Consider the following 26,055-nt stretch of genomic DNA (forward strand, 5'->3'; position numbering starts at 1 on the left):
AAGGAGGTTTCATCAGACCAGAGAATCTTGTTTATCATAGTCTGAGAGTCCTTTAGATATCCTTTTGACAAACTCCAAGCAGGCTGTCATGTGCCTTTTACTAAGGAGTGGCTTCTGTCTGGCCAATCTACCATAAAGGTCTGATTGGTGGAGTGCTGCAGAGATGGTTGTCCTTCTGGAAGTTTCTCCCATCTCCACAGAGGAACTCTAGAGCACTGTCAGAGTGACCACCGGGTTCTTGGTCGCCACCCTGTCCAAGGCCCTTCTCCACCGATTGCTCAGTTTGGCCGACCGGCCAGCTCTAGGAAGAGTTTTGGTGGTACCAAATAGATGTTGACCGATTGATTAGGGCCGATTTCAAGTTTTCATAACAATCGGTAATCGGCATTTTTGGGTGCCGATTATGGCCGATTACATTGCACTCCACGAGGAGACTGTGTGGCAGGCTGACCACCTGTTATGCGAGTGCAGCAAGGAGCCAAGATAAGTAGCTAGCTAGCATTAAACTTATTTTATTAAAAACAATCTTATTATAGTCACTATGGTTGATGATGTTACTAATTTAACTAGCTTGTCCTGCATTGCATATAATCAAGGCGGTGCCTGATAATTATCATCGAATCACAGCCTACTTCGCCAAACGGGTGATGATTTAACGAAAGCACATTCGCAAAAAAAGCACAATCGTAGCACCAATGTACCTAACCATAAGCATCAATGCCTTTCTTAAAATCAATACACAAGTATATATTTTTAAACCTGCATATTTAGTTAAAAGAAATTCATGTTATAGCAGGCAATATTAACAAGGGAAATTGTGTCACTTCTCTTGTGTTCCGTGTAAGCAGAGTCGGGGTATATGCAGCAGTTTGGGCCGTCTGGCTCGTCGAGAGCTGTGTGAAGACCATATCTTCCTAACAAAGACAGTAATTAATTTGCCAGAATTTTACATAATTATGACATAACATTGAAGGTTGTGCAATGTAACAGCAATATTTAGACTTAGGGTTGCCACCCGTTACATAAAATACCGAACGGTTCCATATTTCACTGAAAGAATAAACGTTTTGTTTTCGAAATGATAGTTTCAGGATTAGACCAAATTAATGACCAAAGGCTCGTATTTACGTGTGTTTATTGTATTATAATTGAGCCAAAAATTTGATATGATAGAGCAGTCTGATGTAAGCATTAATTCAAACAGCACTTTCCTGCGTTTGCCAGCAGCTCATCGCAACGCTTGAAGTAGAACTTCCCTCGACCTCATGGCTTGACATGCACTGTCAACTGTGGGACCAGATATAGACAGGTGTGTGCCTTTCCAGATCATGTCCAATCATTTTAACGTACCACAGATGGACTCCAGTCAAGTTGTGGAAACATCTCAAGGATGATCAATGGAAACAGGATGCACCTGAGCTAAATTTCAAGTCTCATAACAAAGGGTCTGAATACTTGTGTTTTTAATTTTAAATGCATTTGCAAACATTTCTAAAAACTGTTTTCGCTTTGCCATTATGGGATAGTGTGTAGATTGTTGAGGATTTGTATTAATTTCATCAATTTTGTAATGTAACAAAATGTGGAAAAAGTCAAGGGGTCTGAATACTTTCCCGAAAGGCACTGTATATACCGTCAGAGTCATCCCCCCACCCCAGTCCCATTCTTCGTTGCATTTGTTGACCTCCAGAAGGACGTCAAAGGAGGGGGTAGGAGGAAGTTTGTTTTCCATTGACCTTCCCCAGGCTCCATTTTTAGCTCTGCTGATGCTGGCTTCGGAGGTAAATGTGCTGATGTTGGCAGTAAAGGTGCTGATTCTACATTCTTTAGCTGACCGCAACTGTAAAGTCGACGCAGGGAGTCAAGAAGCAGGTGCAGTTAATGAGTTTTAATAATAATGAACGTAGAAAGATACAAAACAAGAGAACCGTCTGACAAGGAAACATAACCAATACTACCCGAAGAGTGATGCTAGGGAGTGCTAGATAAAGGGGGAGTAGTCAGGGAAGTGATTGAGTCCAGGTGTGCCTCTTGATGGGGTGCAGGTGTGCCTCATGATGGGATGCAGGTGTGCGTAATGAGGGTTGCCAGGTGTGCATAATGATGGGTTGCCAGGACCGGTGGTTAGTAAACCTGTAACGTCGAACGCCGGATAGGGAGAGCGGGAGTAGATGTTACAGTTACGCTGCTCAGATCTCTCCTTCCTGTATTTCTATATTTTAAGTGTAGCTCAGCAGTAGTGAGCGTTATATCCATCCCCTGGGTCATTAAAATAGTCAACACAAAACTACCATCTTCCAGGGACTAGTGCTCTCGTGGACGACACCTTTTTCTAGCTAGCAGATTGTAACGGGTAAATGTGATGCTCCATTAGCCTTTACAGGTTAGCTTATACAAGACAGCACGATAGATTTTTCAACTAACCTGCCCTTGGTGATATTGTCTTTGATAAGGGATTTGTTTTCTTATTAATATCTGTGTCCAGTCATAGATGGCCACATCCTTCCCCTCTCCTCAGTGATCACTAATTTGGGTGTGAAATTCGAACCCTGCTCTCTTCTTCATATTCCACACACACTCATATTTGACTTGACCTTATGTTGACAGCACTCTACTCACAGATACCCCCTCTCCCTTTCCCTCCCATTCATCTCCCCTGTCTCCACCCTAGACGCTACGTGGTCTCCCATCTCCTACATAGTGGCACCAGCTGAAGCCTACCGCATAACCTCTTGGTTTAGCCAGGTGAATTAAGAGCTTTACCAGAGACGGAAGAAGAAGCGAGACATCCAACTCTCTCATTTTTTCTGTTTCAATTGAAGTCAATGACCTAAAACCGCGTTCACAATGGAAGTTTGAAGTTCAAATTCTATTTATTTGTATATCCAATTAGAATATGTTCTTTTCCCTGCAGTCTGAACAGCCAAAAAGCACATGGAATCGGATACTTCAAGCTATATTTCAACCCCTCCCCCCCCAACAAATAGTGTACTTTTTACTCCATATGTTTTCCCTGACACCCAAAAGTGCTCGTTACATTTTGAATGCTTAGCTGAACAGAAAATGGTCCAATTCACACACTTATCAGGAGAACATACCTATTGTCTCTGATCTGGTGGACTCATTAAACACAAATTCTTTGTTTGTAAATGATGTCTGAGTGTTGGTGTGCCCCTGGCTATGCATAAATTTAAAAAATTGTGCCACCTGGTTTGCTTAATATAAGGAATTTGAATGACTCATACTTTTACTTTTGATATTTAAGTATATTTTTGCAAATTACATTAACTTTTGATACGTGTAATTTAAAGCCAAATACTTTTAGACTTTTACTCAAGTAGTATTTTACTGGGTGACAAACTTTAACTTGAGTCCTTTTCTATTAAGGTATCTTTACTTTTACTCAAGTATGACAATTGGGTTATTTTTCCACCACTGGTAATTGTTTACAAAAGAAATGTGTGAATGTGCTAGAAAGCTAAACGGCTACCTAGCTGGCTAGTTGACTGCTGTGGCTAGCCAAAAAAGGACTTGTTTTGAAAGTTGGATCATCTTATCCTTTGAGGCTTTAAAAGTGTTCTTACCCTGTGATATTCAACATTCAAAGCAACTGGGAAACATCCATGGCATGCATTGTTGTCACCTTGTCACGTAACTTCTGAGGAAGCACAAACACCACCACCGATCAGCTTACAACACTGCACACAAACCTGTCGTTACTATGACAACTAGCGTTGCCTTGCCAGCAAATTACTGCTGTCTGAACACACACAAATACGATTTGGTCACTTGTAACTTTCTGTTTAGACTGTCAATAGTCCAAAATGGATTTGAACAACAAAACTGATTAAGGCCTGCATTGTGAACGAGGCTTAAGTAGACCCAGCTGCTATCGCATTGCATGTCTATGGGAGAGCCATAGTTGAAACAATAACAAAGCATTCTACCTGAGTCGGCCGTAACTGTTTTTTTGAGTATCCATTTCACAGCCACCAGAAAAATGGAAGTCAAATCCGGTTTAGGCCAGCTTGGATGTGTATATCTGTGGAGCATTTCAGAAGGACTCGGCTGATCCAGAGTGCTGGTTGTGTATTGGTCTTGTACTGCCATACTTTGTTTTCTTAATTGGGAGTAAAATATTGCCTTTTGTCAAGATTGAAGTGTTTCCCAACTCCAGTCCCCCCAACACACATTTTGGTTGTTACCCAAGACAAACTCAACTGATTCAACTAATTGAGGGCTTTATAATTAGTTGACAAGTTGAATCAGGTGTGCTTGTCTGTGGCTAGAACAAAAATGTTGGGGTTTCTTGAGGACTGGATTTGGAAAACACAGCCTTACACACCACACACACACACACACACACACACACACACACACACACACACACACACACACACACACTATGCAATAACAACAACTACCTCTGACTTGACTCAATGTGCCCACCGGATCTACTGTAAGCTGTATTTTTATACCGTGCATTCAGAAAGTATTCAGATCCTTTGACTTTTCCACATTTTGTTACATTACAGCCTTATTCTAAAATGAATTAAATAAATACAAATGTCCTCATCAATATACACACAATACCCCATAATGACAGAGTGAAAACGTATAAAGATGTATAAAGAATAAAAAACTGAAATACCTTATTTATGTAATTATTCAGACCCTATGAGAATCAAAATTGAGGTCAGGTGCATCCTGTTACCATTGATCCTCCTTGAGATGTTTCTACAACTTGATTGGAGTCCACCTGTGGTACATTTTATTGATTGTACATGATTTGGAAAGGCACACAACTGTCTATACAAGGTCTTACAGTTGACAGTGCATGTCAGAGATAAAACCAAGCCATGAGATCGAAGGAATTGTCCGTAGAGCTCCGAGACAGGATTGTGTCTAGATACAGATCTGGGGAAGGGTACCAAAACATTTCTGCAGCATTGAAGGTCCCCAAGAACACAGTGGCCTCCATCATTCTTACATGACATTTGGAACCACCAAGACTCGTCCTAGAGCTGGCCGCCCGGCAGAACTGAACAATCGGGGGAGAAGGGCCTTGGTCAGGGAGGTGACCAAGAACCCGATGGTCACTCTGACAGAGCTCTAGAGTTCCTCTGGGGAGATGGGAGAAACTTCCAGAAGGACAGCTATCTTTGCAGCACTCCACCAATTAGGTGTGTATAGTAGAGTGGCCAGACGGAAGCCACTCCTCAGTAAAAGGCACATGACAGCCCGTTTGGAGTTTGCCAAAAAGGCACCTAAATGACTCTCAGACCATGAGAAACAAGATTCTCTGGTCTGATGAAACCAAGATTGAACTATTTGGCCTGAATGCCAAGCGTCACGTCTGGATGAAACCTGGCACCATCCCATAGAGTGAAACATAGTGGTGGCAGCATCATGCCAGGGGGATATTTTTCAGCGACAGGGAGTCAGGATCGATGGAAAGATTAACGGAGCAAAGTACAGAGAGATCCTAGATGAAAACCTGCTCCAGAGCGCTCAGAACCTCAGACTGGGGCGAAGTATCACCATAGCAGCACCCACTCGTAGCACGCGCTCCAGCAGGTACATCTCACTGGTCACCCCCAAAGCCAGTTCTTCCTTTGGTCACCTTTACTTCCAGTTCTCTGCTGCCAATGACTTGAACAAACTGCAAAAATAACTGAAGCTGGAGACTCATATCTCCCTCACTAGCTTTAAGCACCAGCTGTCAGAGCAGCTCATAGATCACTGCACCTGTACATATCCCACCTGTAAACAGCCCATCTATCTACCTCATCCCCATACTGTATTTATTTATTTATCTTGCTCCTTTGCACCCCAGTATCTCTACTTGCACATTCATCTTCTGCACATCTACCATTCCAGTGTTTAATTGCTATATTGTAATTACTTTGCCACCATGGCCTATTTATTGCCTTAACTCCCTTATCTTACCTCATTTGCACTCACTGTATATTGACTTTTTGTTTTATTTTTTTCTACTGTATTATTGACTCTATGTCTTGTTTATTCCATGTGTAACTCTGTGTTGTTGTATGTGTCGAACTGCTTTGCTTTATCTTGGCCAGGTCGCAGTTGCAAATGAGAACTTGTTCTCAACTAGCCTACCTGGTTAAATAAAGGTGAAATAAATCAAATAAAAGGTAACTGTGGACTAATTTGTAATTTAGGGTAGGACACCTCTTAAAGCTTCTGACTGGTGTCTCTGGGAAGACTTGGCGTAGTAGCGTATCACTTTGGATGATTCCCCAATTATTTTTAATGATTATTTTAATGTTCTCTGCTTCAGTCCTGTATTTTGTAACAAAATACACTCTCTCTGATGTATCACGAGGCGCTCCCCTTCGCAATAAGTTCTCTCTGTCAAGTAAACCCAGCCTTTATACCTGCATCTTTCAGGACCTGAACGCTGTAGCCCCGATTCAAGAAGCGATTCTCCAATTCAGCAGATTTGACACTGTAGCCTGTTTCCTGATCGCAAATTCTGCGGACTCTTTGTAATTGGCCATATGGAATATTCTCTTTTAGCCTTTTGGGGTGGAAGCTGTCTGCCCTCAGGATGGTATTCCCACCTGTAGGCTTCCTAAAGATTGATGTGTGCAAATAACCTTTGTCATTTTTACTGATGTCGAGGTCCAAAAAAGGAATGTTATCCTTGCTGTACTCCACAGTTTGATGTTAGGGTTAATGTTGTTAATGTATTGGTGGAAGGAAATAAGTTCATCTTCTGAGCCGGACCAAAACAGGCAAACATCATCAATATAGTGTCCCCACCATATAATCAGGTCAAAGAAATGGTTATTAGAAGGATCCAAAATGAAGTCATTTTCCCGTTTACCCAAGTACAAACCAGCATAGGAAGGGCTGTATGTAGCAAGCTCCCATGGCACACCCTTTGACCTGTTTAGAAATACGGTCCTGAAAGACAAAGGTGTTATGATTAAGAGTCCATTCAGTCAGTGAGACAATGAATTCTGTAGGAGGCATCTCAGTTTCAGGTCGGTTACTCAAGAAATGGTGCATAGCTGCCAAACCTTGTTCATGTTCAATGGTGGTTGGTGTATAGAGACTCCACATCCATGGTGACTAAAAAGGAAGCTGTACTTATATTGTTCAATTCCTTCATTTTGTTCAACACATCTGTGGTATCTTGAAGATGGGCTGGGAGTGACGTCGGAAAAGGCTTAATAAGTAAGTAATCACTGTACTTAGAGATGGGTTCTGTCAGACTGTCATTACCACTAATGACTGGTCTGCCTGGGGGGTTCATGATTTTTGTGGACCTTTGGAAAAAGGTAAAAAGAAGCCAGACTGCCATTGAAAAGAAATTTGAACTCATTGTCTGAAATGTAGCCATTCTCCTTAGCTTCTGTGTGGATCCCTTTCAATTCAGTTTTTAGGTCCTCAGTAGGGTTGAAGGTAAGCGATTGGTAGAATTCATCATTGTCGAATTGACGGTTGGCTTCTGTCACATACTTGTCTTTACTCCACACTACTGTCGCGCCACCTTTGTCTTTACTCCACACTACTGTAGCGCCACCTTTGTCTTTACTCCACACTACTGTAGCGCCACCTTTGTCTTTACTCCACACTACTGTAGCGCCACCTTTGTCTTTACTCCACACTACTGTAGCGCCACCTTTATCTTCACTCCACACTACTGTAGCGCCACCTTTGTCTGCTTTTTGAACCACAATCTGTTCATTTTTGGACAATGATTCAACTGCATCCTTCTCTGTCTTAGAAAGATTACGTTGTGTTTGGTTGGAGTCAATTTTACCCTTAAACAGATTCTCCACATTAACATTCACCCTCTTGGCAAATGTATTTAGTGTGGCATTCTGGACGATGGGACAAAAGGTGGACTTGCGCTTTAAAGGTGTTTTTGAGGGAACAGAAACTGCCTGACCTGAGACACTGGTGTCTGTAGTTGGAGAGATGTTTTGCTTGTACCAGGCCTTCAGATGTAGATTCCTGTAGAAACTAAATATGTCAATCTTCATATTAAATTCATTAGTTGAATATGTGGGGGCAAAGGACAGTCCTTTAGACAATACCCTTACGCAATCCCTGGGGCGGCAGGGTAGCCTAGTAGTTGGAGTGTTGGACTAGTAACCGAAATGTTGCAAGTTCAAATCCCTGAGCTGACAAGGTACACATCTGTTGTTCTGCCCCTGAACAGGCAGTTAACCCACTGTTCCTAGGCCGTCATTGAAAATAAGAAATTGTTCTTAACTGATTTGCCTAGTTAAATAAAGGTTAAACATTTTTTTTTTTATCAGCAGAAAAGGGGTTCTCCAGAAATGTTGATCACAGCCCTGTTCTGGTCCTGCTCCGTGTGGTTGGATAGTCTTGATTTCTTCCTCCCCCTCCGTGTTGGCCTCTTCCGCGTCCTCTCCCTCTCTTGTTGAGGAACCTGCGTGACTCCTCTTCCTGATCTAAAAAACCTTGTAAGGAGCTGGCCTCTGAGTGTCTGGGGTGATCCTCATCGTCACTGCTTGTAAAGTTGAAAGAAACAGATCTAGGCTTCCTCCTCTGTGGATGTGATACTGAATTCTCGCGCGTTGGTTTTCTCCAGGCAAAGACCTTGCCATCTCTATAGTCTACTTCATCGCTTCTAAATTTTCTTAGCTTGCCTTGCTTCAATGTCAGAGTGAATGTGTCTACTTTCTCTTTCAAGATTTCATCACATTGTGCTTTATTTGAATTGTCACTGTGTTCTGTGAGTTTCCTTTTTACTTCTTCAATTTCTGTTTGGACTATTTGTCTGTCCTTTTTAGATTCTTCTATTCGAAGAAAAGCTGTTCAAAAGAGGACCTTGTATTATTTATTTGTACTCCCTGACGAAGGCCATGCAGCCGAAACGCGTCGTTTTTAAAAACTTTGTTTCATTTGAACATTCCATACAAATAAAGGCATTTTAATTAATTATATGAAGAGTGCCTTGGTCCTCCTTTCTTTTTGATTCTAAAAACCTGTTTTTGCTTTATCATCATCGGGTAGTCGGTGTACTGTAGATTGATGAGGAGAAAAAATAATTTAATACATTTTAAAATAAGGCTGTTTACGTAACAACATGTGGAAAAAGTCAAGGGGCCTGAATACTGTACTTTCCGAATGCACCGTATGTATAGTAAGGTTTATTTGGACTTGTACACATTGGCAGTGGAAAGGGTTCATTTAGCAGAAGTCTATAAATGACAAAAGGACATATAGAAAGGGAAGGTGAGTGGAATGGTTGATTCAAGCAGTCCTGGGGGATTTGTGCCTGCGCAGGGAGTATCAATAGTCTGCAAAGCTTTACTATAGAGTCGTGGTATAGCATCACATACAATTCAAATAATCACAAATGTCTCATCTGCCTCCTTGAATCCAATGTTGACACCGTCACCGGTAGGAGATGAGTACGTGTTGCGGATGGTATTCCCGACGCAATTGGGCAACACGGCCAAGTTGTTCTCCGATCAACCTCATTCCAAGACTACTCTTTAAGAAACCAGCCTAAATTACAGAGTTACAGAGGGAAAAATATTATACAACAGGTGAGCTTGCTATGCCAAATCAGAATAACACTAGGTAGATCTACTCTGATTAAAAATATACACTACATGGCCAAAAGACACCCCTTCAAATGAGTGGATTTGGCTATTTCAGCCACACCCGTTGTCATGTCATTGTAAAAATCGTCTGTCCTCAGTTGCAACCCTCACTACCGAGTTCCAAACTGCCTATGGAAGCAATGGCAACACAAGAACTGTTCGTCGGGAGCTTCATGATATGAGTTTCCATGGCCGGGCAGCCAAGCCAATGATCACCATGCTCAATGCCAAGCGATGTCTGGAGTGGTATAAAGCTCGCCGCTATTGGACTCTGGAGCAGTGGAAACATGTTCTCTGGAGAGATGAATCACGCTTCACTATCTGGCAGTCCAACGGAAAAATCTGATTTTGGCCGTTGCCAGGAAAAGGCATAGTGCAACGGCCAAAATCAGATTTAGTGCCAACTGTAAAGTTTGGCGGAGGACGAGTAATGGTCTGGGGCTGTTTTTCATGGTTCGGGCTAGGCCCCTTAGTTCCAGTGAAGGGAACTCTTAACGCTACAGCATACAATGACATTCTAGACGATTCTGTGAGCCAGGCCTAATCGCCTAACATCAGTGCCCGACCTCACTAATGCTCTTGTGTTTGAGTGAAAGCAAATCCCAGCAGCAATGTTCCAACATCTAGTGGAAAGCCTTCCCAGAAGAGTGGAGGATGTTATAGCAAAAAAGGGGGTGACCAACTCTATATTAACACCCATGATTTTGGAATGAAATGTTTGGCGGACAGGTGTCCACATACTATTGACAATGTTGTGTATGTGTGACAACTGGAATTTTTTTACACAAAGCATAACAGAATACTGCAACACTGGGAAAACTATTTATCAAACACACACGACATATGTTATTGACAACTGACCATTAGGTCACTCTGGCCAAGGTCTCTTCTTCCAGTTTATTTTTAGCATGCATCACTATGAGAGCTTTACCGTTTCTATAAGGACGTATTATGGTGTTTTAGGAGCCTTTGTTCATGTTTTTTTATCGGGTCCCCATACTGTTAAACAAGGATGAAGAAATGATTCACTGGTTGGGGTAAGTTTCTCAAAAACATGTGAAATCACACAAAAAAAGGTGTCTGGACCCTTCCATAAAATTTCATTTACATAAAAAAATTGCGATTTGATTGTAAAAAAAGGAAACTTCTCATTTAAATGAAGATATGGATTTCTCACCATTACTGTAGGGTCTTAGTGGTTATTTTGCTGCCATCTAGTGGACATATTGCCCTATTGCCCTCTACTATGTTTTGTGGGTAATGTTTGCTGTTATCTTGTGCAAGGTTTCCCAAACTCGGTCCTGCCCCTCCGTTTTTTTTTTGTTGCCCTATCACTACACAGCTGGTTCAAATAACAAACGTATTATCAAGCTTTGATTATTTGACTCAGCTGTGGAGTGTTAGGGCAAAAAACAAAACATGCACCCAGGAGAGGGGGGGCAATAGTGTACTATTGTAACGATCGTTGGTGGAGGAAGGTGAGGACCAAGGTGCGGCGTGGTACGTGTTCATATTGATTAAATAGTACTGAACACTAAATACAAAACAACAACGAGAACAACCGAAACAGCTCCGTCAGGTGCAAAACACACTAAACAGAAAGCAAACTACCCACACCCATAATGGGAAAACAGGCTGCCTAAGTATGGTTCTCAATCAGAGACGACGATTGCCAGCTGCCTCTGATTGGGAACCATACCAGGCCGAACACATAGAAATAGAAAACATAGAACAAAAAACATAGAATGCCCACCCCAACTTACGCCCTGACCAAACTAAAACAGAAACATAAAAAATGAACTAAGGTCAGGACGTGACAAATATAAAATGTATGTCCACTCCTATTCAAGGCTAGAACTACTTTGGGCTCTACTCAATCTGTATCGCGGCAATGTTCATCCCAAGTAAGTGGAGACGGCATTCACGGTAAACGCTGAATTTGTCTGCTCAATCAGAAATGACCTTTACGTTCATATTGCACAGTCTGTAACGCTTCAGCGATAGATTGAAGAGCCCCACGTCTTTTCTAATAGTTTTGGGTCTCTACTCAATCTGTAAAGCTGAAGCGATAGAAATGTAAAAGGTCATTTCCAATTTGTTACATGCTTCATAAACAACAGGTGTTGACTGAGAATGAAATGCCTACTTATGGGCCCTTCCCAACAATGCAGAGAAAAAAAGCGTAATAAATAATCAATAAACAGTAACAGCAGTGTATGTGATGAGTCAAAAGAGTAGGCTCAGAAAGGGTCAGTGCATATAGCTACATAGTTAACCAACCTGGACGAACTATTTAGCAGTCTTGTGGCTTGGGGGCTGTTCAGGGTCCTGTTGGTTCCAGACTTGATGCGTTGGTACCGCTTGCCGTGCGGTAGTAGAGAGAACAGTCTATGACTTCTGTGGCTTGAGTCTTTGATAAGTCTTTGATTTGGTTGAGTATTGTGATCTATTGGATGACTTCCCTGTTATCTTATTTTTGCGATTTTACAAAAGCATTTGATACTGTGAGTCACAATTTTATCTTTGATTGTCTTAAGCATTTGACATTTGGGAATTATTTTGGTGATGTTATTAGGACTCTGTGTAATGATGCCAATAACTGAACGCAGCTCACTTTCCAGCCCACTTTCCAGCTCACCCTCTCAAACACATAGATCCACTGAACCCAGCTCACTCTCCACATCCCAATCACCTGAATTCTGATCACCTGTATGTCACACACTATTTAGTTCAGTTCTCTTTGCACCCCATCATTGTGAGGTATTGTTTGTTTTTGTGACACACTTCTATTCGGAGTGCTGGTTTTCCTGTAATTTACTCTTCCTGTGTATGATAGTTTTTGCTTGCCTCACCTTTTTCCTATTCCCTGCCTGTACTTTAGTCAATCGGATTTCCTGTTATTAACCTATTGCCCGATCTCTCGGACAACATTACTAGCCTTTTCCCTGCCTGTACTGTTGCCTTTTTGGACCCCTGTGTATGACCTTCTGCCTGCACCTGGACCCAGCCACCTGCCTCCTCCTGTGGTCCTTGACAATAAACACCTGCTGCGCCCTGCTCTTGAAACCAGCTCTCTGTCTCCTATCATGTTCATTACCAGTATCTTTTAATACCTTATTACCAGTCCATTGTAACATGGCATCATGCACATGTCTGTAATGTACAGCATAAAGATGTCCTATTCTAAAGTATATCAGCAATCATTGGCATCTTGTAAAACATAACCAGGTAAGGTAATGGTCTTGTTCTGTTGATTTTTGAAGACCCTCGTAGTAATAGTAGTGAGGAGAGCACCGCCAGCACAAAATGCACATTCCAACAGCTTTGTCTGTTAGAGGCCACAAACTCGAGGATCAACAGGGCAGCAGCATTTTAACGGTCCCATTCATCTCCGTAAGGCTCCCTCATCAGAGAGAGAGGTTGCCTCACCATCTTGGTTTGAATTACAGGGCCCAGAATCAATTTAGAAGGTGGCATCGTAAATCTAACTTTCAGTTCCTTTTTCTCATCTATACAGCTCCTTATTTGAGGGCAGTTAAGTTTGACCAATGTTAACTAGAACAGATGTTTCAAGAATGGGGTGTTTTAAGTGGATACTATTATCTCTACTTACAACAAAGGGGCACCTGGAAGTAGACTAAGGTAGTTACTTCTGCCCTAAGGGTGGAGAGAGTAGTGAATGACTAGAGCTGTGATAGTGTGTATACATTTATTTGGGCAAAAGACATACGCAACCATATTTATGTACAAATATGTACAATATGTTCCCAGAGGATAGCACTTAAATGAACTACAACACTTGTTTCCAACGTTGTCCTCGATGGTAAGAACATCTAATGACGACAAGACCAAACTACAAACAAACCCATCACATTGATTCATACTGACGTCCTAAAAATGTGCACGTAATCGTTAAAAACACAAACTAATTCATTACACAATACCCTAACTGTAAAGATACTAATTCATTGCACATTATTCCTAACTGTTAAAAAACAGGTTTTTAGTTGCACATCATATCCATCGCTAACAAAATCCAACCTGACCAGTAGTAGCAGTAACAAATGGGGTACAAGGAGGCTGTGGAGGGGTTTCACTTAGTTTGACAACCTCCTCCAAATGAAAACCCGTGGCTGCTTTTTAAAGCCATTTCTATTATTTGTTTGCTTCTATAGACAAATGCCTGTATAGAATAGCGTACTCCTCATAGTACTGTTGTTCACTCTTGGGATTTTATAATACACAACATTAGCTCTGGTATTGTAACTTTGCTGGTTATAGACCATACCAATGTGTTTTTTTTTTATTTTTACCTAGGGTACAATCATTTATAATTAAGTAATAAAGCCAGAGGGGTTGTGGTATGTGACGAATATACCACAGCTAAGGGTTGTTCTTAGGCATGACACAACTTGAAGTGCCTGGATACAGCCCTGAGCCATGGTATATTGGCCATATACCACAAACCCCCGAGGTCCCTTATTGCTATTATAAACTGGTCACCAACGAAATTAGAGCAGTAAAATAAAATGTTTTGTCATACCCGTGGTATACAGCTGTCAGCCAATCAGCATTCAGGGCTCGAAACCACCCAGTTTATAATATCAAACATATGATTAGGTAATGACTCCTAACTTTTCCTGGGTTAGTAACAATTTTGGGGAGCTGGGTAATACGTCAGCAATGAGTGTCTTACACTGTCCTCATTGAACAGCACTAAATCAGCATTGTTTTATTCGCCAACTACTACCGCAATGTGTACGGAATGAGAGACTACAATAAGGGCCGTGACACAATTCCATTGGCTTTAAGTAACACATTTCTGTCTCCTGCTGTAAACATCACAATGACTGTTTTCTTTCCACCCAGCTGAGTTACTCTCTCCAGAGAATAATGTATCTATAATAACAAGGGGGACACTCCCTCAGCTGTGGTCGGTTGAATGTCTGGTCTCAAATTCAGCTGGATTGTGCCTCATGCTTTCCATGCACATGGATGACTGGACCTGGGTGGGAGTTTACTATGAAATCATTACCATGTGTGAATTTCTTTCTGTTACAAATCCCACTGTTACAAATGTGATGTAATTGTATATCATCATCAGACTACTAGATTGTCAAATACCCTCCTTCCCACCATTACCTCTCCCAGACACATCATCAAATTCACACCAATGTAATAACCCTGTAATGAGTGGTCTAATATGAATGTCTGTAACTTTGTGCCATAGACGGAATGGTTAAGTCCTCTTGAATAAGCCCCTTTCTGGTAAGCATCAGTGGGGATGTGATGTCAAAGGATTGTCAAAGCCTGCCCCCTGTCTGAGATTTAGATATAAGTTTCACCGTGGCACTAAGCATTTCAAACTCATCACTGGAGCAAGGTTCTACACATCGGACTATCATCACCACAGGTCAGCAACCAACCCCCTGGAATTAAATAATTACGGTCTCGGTTTTACGTGGTTGAGAGTCTCTGAAACATTTTGTATTCGGTTCAGCTGCGCACTCATCAACTGCCGGTAAGTGTCCCGTTTGTTTTGTGTTTAGCGGGTGCTATAAATTATCGTTAGCTAGCTAAATTGGTTTTGCAACACATATGGATACTCGACTGGATGGGGCTACATTCATGTAAAGAACGGGTCTGAATCAAGTATAGGTGGCTGGTGTACAGGCGCAAGTTAGCAAGAGGTACCGCTCGCGCTAGGTAGTTAGCTAGTAATATAACATCGAGGTAGTGGCTCCAATTGGAAACGTGTGGCAAGTTTTCTATTCAACCCTAACGTTACAGTCCAGCACCATCACAGCAGGAAGCGCTCCTCACCGGCCACAAAATGGTTTCTGATCGTGAAATGTAGTTTTATTCCCTGAATAATGTTCAATGGTTTCTTTTGGTCCTTCTGTACAGATCTCTTAGGCTCACTTAACACGGCAGCCATATGCCCTTTATCAGTAGTAAATAGTACATCACAGAAATGTATCACAGTACAGTAGCTAGCTATTCTAACCAGACCAAAGTCAAGAATCTTTACATTTAGTGGGATGATTAATATCTGCCAGGTCCTGCACGTTTTTTGTGTGTTATTTCTGGGTTAAAAGTTAGGAATAATATGGCTTTTGTATCTAGGGGCCAGTTATGTGTGTGCGTATGTGTGTGTGTGTATGTCCCAGGAGGTTCCATCTGACCACACTGCACATAGAGCCCTCTGTGATTCAGAGAGCGTGGCAGAATGGGTGGAGTTAGGGGCAAACTGGCCAAATAGAGGTGGTTTGATTTGCTCCACGGAATTTTCCTTGAACTGTACTCTATTGATACCCACTGGGGAATCCAGATGGAAATCGTGTAGCTTATTGCCATGGCATATTCAGATTTAGCATTGGAAATGTTTTTTGTTTCAACACATTTTTGTTTGTTTTGACCAATTCGATATTGAATTTCAAATAGTACAGCACATAATCCCAACGTTTTGCCCTTGAGCCTTTGTCAATGACGTGCAGGATAATTGACATTATTGGGAAAGGACAAACTCAAAGGCTTGACTGAAACCATCGGTTGATGCTTTGGTTAGATTAAAAAAAATATATATATATGTTTTATTCTTAGCCCAACTGTGTATTTGCTTAAGATCCTGTTAAATGGAAAAGTAGGAAAAATGGGTGTTAAGTGCTTGTATTTTCTTTCTTTTTGAGAGGGAGAATGGTGGAGGTGAGGAAGATCTGTTGTATTGGGGCTGGCTACGTGGGCGGTCCCACCTGCAGCGTGATCGCCCAGATGTGCCCCGAGGTGACAGTTACCGTGGTGGACGTGAACGAGGACCGCATCCGTGCCTGGAATTCTGATAGCCTTCCCATCTTTGAGGTGAGTGTGAGACGATATCAATACAAGAAACTAACATCAACTGCAGGATATGACGTAACACGATTACACATTCATGTCTAACGACATCCCTCCTTTCTTTCTAGCCTGGACTCCAGGAAGTGGTGGACTCATGCCGTGGGGTCAACCTTTTCTTCTCCACAGACATTGATGAGGCCATAAAAAATGCAGACCTCGTTTTCATATCTGTAAAAAAAAAAAAATCAACACTTTCCCTTCTTATAAATGTCAATGGCTTTCACACAATTTCCTTGAAAGTATTGTTAAGACGAATGGGACTCAGTTTGGCTATCTTTAAAGGAAAGATACAGTGATGGCGAAAGAGCCATGATTGAATCGACCTGAACCATCTCCCCCTTCCTTTGCCAGGTCAATACGCCTACCAAGACATTTGGGATTGGCAAGGGTCGAGCAGCGGACCTGAAGTACATAGAAGCATGTGCCCGGCGCATTGCCGATGTGTCCATCGGGTGTAAGATTGTTGTAGAGAAAAGCACAGTTCCTGTACGTGCTGCTGAGAGCATCCGGCGCATCTTCAACGCCAACACCAAAAGTAGCTTCAACTTTCAGGTGATTGCAGGGGACAGTGTATCAAACGTCTAAATTCATCGGTCTGCCATGTCGTCAGGTCTTATAAGCATGATCTTGTTCTCCTGCAGGTTCTCTCAAACCCAGAGTTTCTTGCTGAGGGAACAGCCATCGCTGATCTGAAGAATCCAGACAGGGTATTGATTGGAGGGGATGAGACCCCTGAGGGCCAACATGCTATTGAGGCCCTGCGGAGCATCTATGAGCACTGGGTCCCCAAAAGCAAGATTATCACCACCAACACCTGGTCCTCTGAGCTCTCCAAGCTGGTATGAATACCATTTTATATCAGTACAATCTCAGCTCAGCAGCATAACGGTCTCAGACACCTCCTCCTGTGATGTTTCCTGCCTTTATTCATTTGCTCACTTCTATCCTTGTTTTTGTTTTCTTTTCGTGTTTACAGGCAGCCAATGCCTTTCTGGCCCAACGTATCAGTAGCATCAACTCCATCAGTGCCCTGTGCGAGGTAACTGGTGCTGATGTAGAGGAGGTGGCTCATGCCATCGGGACAGACCAGAGAATAGGCAGTTGCTTCCTGAAGGCCAGCGTGGGTGAGTGAGAGGGTAGCAAAAGCTGGAGTGGTTGACTTGTGGGGCAGTATTAGTTGATGGTTGGATGAGACGATTGGATGACTGGGGGATTGGGTTTCAGTTATGAACTACTGGGAATTGAGTGGGTGAGTTCAGTCATGATTCATTCTGTGTTTTTGTTTCACAGGATTTGGTGGCAGCTGTTTCCAGAAGGATGTCCTCAATCTTGTGTACCTATGCGAGGTGCTAAACCTACCAGAGGTTGCAAGATACTGGCAACAGGTGTACTTCTTTTTTCATCAACTCAAAGTAGTGCAATACAGAACTTACTTCTCATTTGAAAATAAATTCCTGTAATTGTCTCTCGCAACACAGTTTTACAGTCAGTAAAATATCACAATGGCAAAAATGTGGAACATCTAAATGTTGTCTCTCCCAGGTTATAGAGATAAACGATTACCAGCGAAAACGATTCTCTTCGCGGATAATCAGCTGCCTCTTCAACACAGTGACGGACAAGAAGATAGCCTTGCTAGGATTCGCTTTCAAGAAAAACACAGGCGATACAAGGTTTGGAGGGGCATTTAAAACTTTTCTCTGCTTACATCCAAAGCTCTCAGAGCACATTTTTTTTCTGCTTCCCCCTCCAAGGCTATCCTTGTGTGTATTTTGTTTTCAGGGAATCTTCTAGTATCTACATAAGTCGATACCTGCTGGAGGAGGGAGCCTGTCTACACATCTATGACCCCAAGGTTAAAGCGCAGCAGATCATGCACGACCTGATTCAGCCCACACCCTCAGAAAGACATGACCCCGCCACAGGTAGCCACAGTATTCTGTGTTCTTTTTGTAAATTAATAGTATAGTAAATCAATAAGCGTATTCTAACATTAGGGTGATTTCATGACAGCATGGCCCCAAAAATATTTTTGGCACCTCAGATAGAAACTTAATTGGGAGGAAGGATGTTTGATATGCCTTTTACAAACCTAAACCATATATTTTTAAATCACGATAAAGTGGCCATTTTAGGCCCTTTTTAGGCCTACAGTGCCTTCAGAAAGTATTCATACCCCTTGGCCTTGTAACAGCGTTCTTCGTTTGTCGAAAGAGAGTCGGACCGAAATGCAGCGTGGTGGTTACTCATGTCTTTAATGAAGAAAGCGATACATGAAATAATTATTACAAAATACAAAACAACAAAACGGAACGTGAAATCTAATTACAGCCTATCTGGTGAAACTACACAGAGACAGGAACAATCACCCACGAAATACAAAGCGAAACCAGGCTACCTAAATACGGTTCCCAATCAGAGACAACGAGAATCACCTGACTCTGATTGAGAACCGCCTCAGGCAGCCAAGCCTATACAACACCCCTAATTAGCCGTGATCCCAAATACTACAAACCCCAATACGAAAATACAATAACATAAACCCATGTCACACCCTGGCCTGACCAAATATATAACGAAAACACAAAATACAATGACCAAGGCGTGACAGGCCTGCTCCCCATTTTGTTGTGTTACAGCCTGAATTCAAATTGGATTAAATATGCATTTTTTTCTCACCCATCTAAACACACTGCCCCATAATGACAATTGAAAACATGTTCTTAGACATTTTTGCAAATGTATTGAAAATGAAATAAAGAAATATCTAATTTACATAAGTCTTCACATCCCTGAGTCAATACTTTGTAGAATAATCTTTGGCAGTGTTTACAGCTGTGAGTCTTTTTGGGTAAGACTTTTTGGGTAAGACTGGATTATACAGTATTTTCCCATTATTCTTTTTAAAAAATATGCAAGTTCTGTCAATTTGATTGTTGATCATTGCTAGACAGCGATTTTCATGTCATGCCATAGATTTTCAAGCCGATTTAAGTAAAAACTGTAACTAGGCCATTTAACGTCGTCATGGTAAGCAACTCTAGTGTAGATTTGGCCTTGTGTTTTAGGTTATTGTCCTGCTTAAAGGTGAATTAGTCTCCCAGTGTTTGTTAGAAAGCAGACTGAACCAGGTTTTGCTCTTGGATTTTGCCTGTGCTTAGCTTTATTCCATTTATTTTTATCCTAAAAAACGTCCTAGTCCTTGCCGATGACAAGCATACCCATAACATGATGCAGGCTCAGCCATGCTTGAAAATATGAAGAGTGGTACTATTCAGCGATGTGTTGGATTTGCCCCAAACATAACACTTTGTACTCTTGGTGATTTGCCGAATGTGCAATCCTACATGAGTGCTGTAATTGGTTAATGACCTATAATATCAATGTATATTTATATATTTGTTATTTATTTATTTAACCTTTAATTTAACTAGGCAAGTCAGTTAAGAACAAATTCTTATTTACAATGACAGCCTACCAGGGAACAGTGGGTTAACTGCCTTGTTCAGGGGCAGAACGACAGATTTTTACCTTGTCAGCTCGGGGATTCGATCCAGCAACCTTTTGGTTACTGGCCCAATACTCTAACCAGTAGGCTACCTATAAAATGTATAATTTCTTTCAAAAGTAGCTGAGTGCCAACTCTGGAAATGTGATGTTTTGAGAGTACTTTTGAGATATTAATAATAATCTGAGACCAGCCACCCGGACAGCGGATTAAACTGAGTATTTCTGTCTGTAATGAAGCCCTTTTGTGGGGGGGAAACTCATTCTGATTGGCTGGGCTAAGTGGGTGGGGTCTATGCCCTCCCAGGCCCACCCATAGCTGCAGCCCAGCCCAGTCATGTGAAATCCATAGAATAGGGCCTAATGAATTTATTTAAATTGACTGATTTCCTTATATGAACTGTAACTCAGTAAAATCTTTGAATTTTTACATTTATATTTTTTGCTCAGTATAAGTTTATCGAATACATGTTGATATTTCAATATGGGGTGTACTGGGTGTACGGTTCTCTCTGCTTTAGGGTTTTTGTTTGCCATACATAACTGGGGACTTGTTTTGCTCATTCTAATGAGATGGGATGAATGTTTGTTGTATAACTGCTTGAAAAAAGTTGATTTATATTCACCTGCATGAAGTAAACTTGACTTATACTCTCTTGTCCTAGTTTCTCGTCTAGTCACAATCGTCACTGACCCATACAAGGCTTGTGAGAACGCCCATGCAATTGTCATCTGCACAGAGTGGGATATGTTTACGGTGTGTTTTTTTTCTTCTTCATTTTTGAAGCTACTCACTCATCAATTACTGACATCAAATGGCAAGGAGATGACTCTGACCACACAGATATTTTGGTGGCAATGATAATTACATACATAGTTGCATTGGACTGTACATGGATTTAAAGGGAGCTCTCAATGTAAACCATAGAGTGACTATTTGTGCTGCAGGAGCTGGACTATGAGAAGATCTATAAAGCCATGCTGAAACCTGCCTTCATCTTTGACGGTAGAAGGATCTTGGACAGCTTGCACGACCAACTCCAGCATATCGGCTTCCAGGCAAGTAACCACAACCACAGAAAGACACTAAACACTATCTAGGATTCTGACGAGGTAATGGCTTTAATATGAAAACACCCTAGGCACAAACAAAGGAGTTGTTTTTGCTTTTGGAAGGCTGCACTGACAAAAAGCCTAAAGATCCATTTGCAGCAGCTCCAGCTCAGTATTTGAGAAATGTCGAGTAATGGACAGTCCAGTAGTTTCCAAAGTAATTTTTTGTCTTTTTTCCAGGTGGAGACTATTGGGAAAAGAGTTAACCAGAGGATCCACTTCACTGCCATCGAGGACAAGTCAGAAATAGACCAACAGCAACCATTGAAGAAGATCAAACTATGAAGTGTGCTTATGGGACAAGAGCGACAGAGCCAGCTCAGTGCAGTAATATATTAAACCAAGTTATCATTTTTTTAATGTAATATTACATTAGTGGGATGGCTAGGCGGTATACCGTATTTTACTATATACACCCCAGTATTGATGCACGGACCGGTTTGGGGTTTTTCTTTACCTTCTAACGGTGTTTCAAAGTTTTGGTTTGTTAAATGTGGGCCATCGCTCTCCCTCTCCTCCTGCATGCCGCCAGAGAGGAAGAGGTGAAGCGAGAGGTTTTACTTGCTCATTTGCTACGTGAGGATTATTTGATTGAATAGAAGTTTCGTATTGGTTAGGTTGTTACGAATGCACTGATATAAGTGGACGCACGTTGCATTTTGGAAACGTTTTAGCATGGACATTGCCTTTGAGGGGTTCCACCATTTTAAAGTAGGCAGGGATCCCTATGAGTTGGGAGCAATCAGCCAATGAAGAAGATCATTGACTACTTTAAAATAGAGATAGCCTCAATGGCGTTACCCTCGCTGTCACAGATGCTATAATGCACAGATAAAATGATGAGTCCGATACATCTCTATGGCCTGTTGTTCACACGCATATTTGCCCTCTCGTTTGCAAGAAAGGTCCTGCCTCCTCCTGCTTGCCTTCCATCTTTGAGGACGTGTATTTCCATTGTTAGAGTGGTCACTTGACTATCTTGTCAATATAATGCCACGTTCATCCACTTATATCAGTCAATTTGTAACAACCTAAACATTACAAACTTCTATTAGATCAAATAAGCCTACCGTAATTAGACACTCATAGACTTCCATACAAAAAAGGGCTTATCTCATGTGGACTAATTTTGGGTAGAGTAAATCCTCTCGCTTCACCTCTTCCTCTCTGCTTTCACTCTGTCTGCAAGGTCAGATGCAACGAGGTGTTGGGGACAATGATGCTGATTTATTCTTTGCTTCTTAATATACATTGCATTAGGAAAGTATTTGGACCCCTTAACTTTTTCCACATTTTGTTGTTACAGCCTTATTCTAAAATTGATTAAATTGTTTTTCTTCTTCATCAATCTACACACAATACCCCATAATGACAACGCAAAACCAGGGTTTTAGAAATATCGTATTCAGACCCTTTACTCAGTACTTTGTTGAAGCACCTTTGGCAGCTATTACAGCCTCGAGTCTACTTTGGTTAGGATGCTAGAAGCTTGGCACATCTGTATTGTGGGAGTTTCTCCCTTTCCTCTCTGCAGATCCTCTCAAGTTCTGTCAGGTTGGATGGGGAGCGTTGCTGCACAACTATTTGCAGGTCTCTCCAGAGATGTTCGATCAGGTTCAAGTCTGGGATCTGGCTGGGCCACTCAAGGACATTCAGAGACTTATCCCGAAGCCACTCCTGCGTTTTCTTGGTTGTGTGCTTAGGGTCGTTGTTGGAAGGTGAACCTTTTACCCAGTCGGAGGTCCTGAGTGCTCTGGAGCAGGTTTACATCAAGGATCTCTCTGTACTTTGCTCCGTTCATCCTTGCCTCGATCCTGACTAGTCTCCTAGTCCTTGCCACTGAAAACATCCCCACAGCTTAATGTTGCTAACCCCATGCTTCACTGTAGGGATGGTGCCAGGTTTCCTCCAGATGTGACACTTGGCATTCAGGCCAAAGAGTTCAATCTTGGTTTCATCAGACCAGAGAATCTTGTTTCTCGTGGTTTGAGAGTCTTTAGGTGCCTTTTGGCAAAGTCCAAGCCGGCTGTAGAAACATTTCAGGGATGATCAATGCAAACAGGATGCACCTGAGCTCAATATCGAGTCTCATAGCAAAGGGTCTGAATACTTATGTAAATAAGGTCTCTTTTTTTTGCAAACATTTCTAAAAACCTGTTTTCGCTTTGTCATTATGGGGCATTGTGTGTAGATTGCTGAGAATTAAACACATTTAATACATTTTAGAATTAGGCTGTATATCCTTACAAAATGTGGAAAAATTCAAGGGGTCTGAATACTATACGAAGGCACTGCAAATCCACAAGTGTTATTACCCTATTAGTTTGTGTATCTTACTGTCTGTCACACTGGTATAAAGGATTTGGAGACTGGTGCAGGAATACACAATAGGGGTTTTTAGTACACCCAAAACAAACACGTATACAAAAACACTGGGCTGTACCCAAACAAAAGGGCGAGGGTAAACCTCGCTGAACGACACGGGGCGATACCCGTAATACACAATATATAAAGCATTCAGCATAACAGCTGCACCAACGTAAAGGTACCCGCACCACCACCGGACATGGGAACAATAACCGAGATACAGGGAACAGAGGGCACATATATAACATATTAATCAGGGGGAATGGGAACCAGGTGTATGTAATCAGACAAGACAGTCCGGGGTTGATGATAATGAATCCTGTTCAGTGGAGCCTAGAAAGCCGGTGACGTAGACCTCCGGAACTGGTAAACAGAATGAGCATCAGTACCGGGGGGGATCCGTGACACTGTCTGCAAAACAGCTAGTTGATCTTGCAAGTTGTTGTAAAAATAAATTGTGTTAGCTGGCTAGCTAAATGGGCAAAGAATCAGAGCAAACTTAGCTAGCTAATACAGACTGATACCAGTGCTGATGTAGGCCTAGATTAGCATGTTGTTTGTGCAACAGTATCTTCTAAAGCAGAGGGATAGGCAAAGCATGAATATTTTAGCTTGCGCTAGCTAGCTACATGGAGTAAGAGAAAACATGTCATGTAGCATCTAATTAGGGTCCCTTGGGAAACGCTCACAAAAATTCCTCCATGGCTTTTTCATTCGTTGTCATGTAAAACGACAATGTTTCAAAAATGCTGCCCAATATATTCCTAAAATATTAGAATAATTCATTTTCGATAATTCGAACAGTTCACCAGTTTATTAGGCCTAGATTTTTCCCCCCATATCATGAGGCAGGGTGGGGGGGTTGGAGAAAGCCCCAATGTCACCCTAGGGTCATAAACTACTCATAAAGCATAATTAGGAAATGTTTATATATAAAAAATAATAAATACCGTCAAATACTGTAAAAAATAAATAAATATTGTGAGATTACTTTTTGGCCATTTCGCCCAGCCCTAATTAGTCATTTCAGCACCCTCATCAACTTGATATGGTGACTTGAAACAAATAAATTATGTCAGCTACAATGAAAGAAGCCTGGGGGAATGCTTCGAAGTTAGGGTTGAGGACCTTGTTTGTCAGCAACATGTGGTAACAATACCCCTCCAACCTCATTTATTTGTTTTGTGCATGTTGGATAACTACCAGGGTTTGGATGTTTAACTTACACAAGGGGGAAAACAACTTAATTACATTTCAGATGTTTCTATATTTTCCCTTTTTTTTAAAGTATATTTGCCCCAAAATATTAATGTATGAAAGCATTTTTGGATGACTGATTCCATTGCTCTTTTTAGTTTTTATTCATTTCTAAGCAATTTTTATTAAATCAAATCAAATTGTATTGGTCACATATATTTGTTTAGCAGATGTTATTGCGGGTGTAGCGAAATGCTTGTGTTTCTAGCTCCAACAGTTCAGTAATATCTAACAATTCACAACAATACACACAAAAGTAAAAGAATGGAATTAAGGAATATATAAATATTAGGATGAGCAATGTCAGAGTGGCATAGACAAATACAGTAGAATAGAATACAGTATATACATATGAGATTAGTAAAGCAAAAATATGTAAACATTATTAAAGTGACTAGTGCTGGTTGAATGTGAACTTGAGCAGCGTTAGTGTAAACATGTAACCGATATGCAATATTATAATTATACGTTGTTGTTTTTTAATATAAGAACTCTGTAAAGTAGAACATTACATTTTTTACCTGCAAAAATAAAACCATGTTTAGTATCTGTGAATACATAGTTTTTGCATATCAATTGTACTGTACTACAATTATGTTCAAACATAAGTTGTTTTATGCTTTCTCTCAATTATTGTGTGTACTATGTAGTGATGTTGCCAGTTTACATTAGATGTTTTTATTCAACAAAATAATTCAAGGTTGCTCTGGGTCAACTCAACTCAATCCTTATTAGTTGCATGCCTCTTGTTTGGTCAGGCATTTGCTTCAGTCGTTCTGACAGTTAATTCTGGGAACGGGAAGACTTTCCTCACGGAACGGCGTACCTCTGTCGACAGTCTTGACCCACTGCTGGGTTTCCTGTGGATCAGCCATGGGTCAGTGGCTTTATGTGACACATGAACCTAATCATAAACATCCTGTTCGGCTCTGACAGATGCACTTTTGCAACAAGGCCCATGACGCACAGATGTGTTGTCCACTAGTGATAATCATACATCCACTATTTCCTTTCAATTACAGTTTAGAGCTAAACCATGGGATGATTATGCCAAAGTGGATTGATTGCATTGGTAACAGTCACCACAGCTTTCCTTATTCAGTTAAAGAGGGGAGGATTCAAACTTTTATGCAATCTCTACCACTCCACATTCAGAGACTGACAGCATTTTAATTACATGCAGGCTCATGTAATTGGTATTATAGAATACTCAAAATACATTCCTCATAGGGACTGGGGGGGAAAATAACCTGTAAAGGTTATTTATAATATGGGTTACATGGAAATAATTGGACCTCTCTGA

General features: G+C 41.3%; 1 protein-coding gene and 1 long non-coding RNA gene across 3 annotated transcripts; one reads left to right on the forward strand and one right to left on the reverse strand.

Moving 5' to 3' along the window:
• Nucleotides 1-1,868: 1,868 nt before the first annotated feature.
• On the reverse strand, nucleotides 1,869-4,215 carry LOC127906258 (uncharacterized). The gene is made up of 3 exons (XR_008060675.1): nucleotides 3,948-4,215; nucleotides 3,585-3,658; nucleotides 1,869-2,133 (listed from the first exon to the last, which is right to left on the reverse strand). It is a non-coding gene; the product is annotated as an uncharacterized LOC127906258 (long non-coding RNA).
• A 10,691-nt stretch (nucleotides 4,216-14,906) lies between these two features.
• On the forward strand, nucleotides 14,907-25,307 carry LOC118390478 (UDP-glucose 6-dehydrogenase-like). Of its 2 annotated transcripts, none has more exons than XM_035781082.2 (12): nucleotides 14,907-15,027; nucleotides 16,304-16,472; nucleotides 16,577-16,678; nucleotides 16,860-17,060; nucleotides 17,150-17,347; nucleotides 17,485-17,632; nucleotides 17,799-17,893; nucleotides 18,051-18,181; nucleotides 18,291-18,433; nucleotides 20,681-20,772; nucleotides 20,964-21,074; nucleotides 21,309-25,307. In XM_035781082.2, the coding sequence occupies exons 2-12, from the start codon at nucleotides 16,311-16,313 to the stop codon at nucleotides 21,411-21,413; spliced, it is 1,488 nt and encodes a 495-aa protein (XP_035636975.1). In that variant the 5' UTR covers nucleotides 14,907-15,027; nucleotides 16,304-16,310; the 3' UTR covers nucleotides 21,414-25,307. The 2 variants fall into 2 exon arrangements, with proteins under 2 accessions (XP_035636975.1, XP_035636974.1); XM_035781081.2 differs by having other exon boundaries at nucleotides 14,945-15,135.
• The last annotated feature ends 748 nt before the right edge of the window (nucleotides 25,308-26,055 follow it).

The sequence above is a fragment of the Oncorhynchus keta genome, chromosome 11 (genome assembly GCF_023373465.1).
Source record: "Oncorhynchus keta strain PuntledgeMale-10-30-2019 chromosome 11, Oket_V2, whole genome shotgun sequence".
NCBI classification, from domain to species: Eukaryota; Metazoa; Chordata; class Actinopteri; order Salmoniformes; family Salmonidae; genus Oncorhynchus; species Oncorhynchus keta.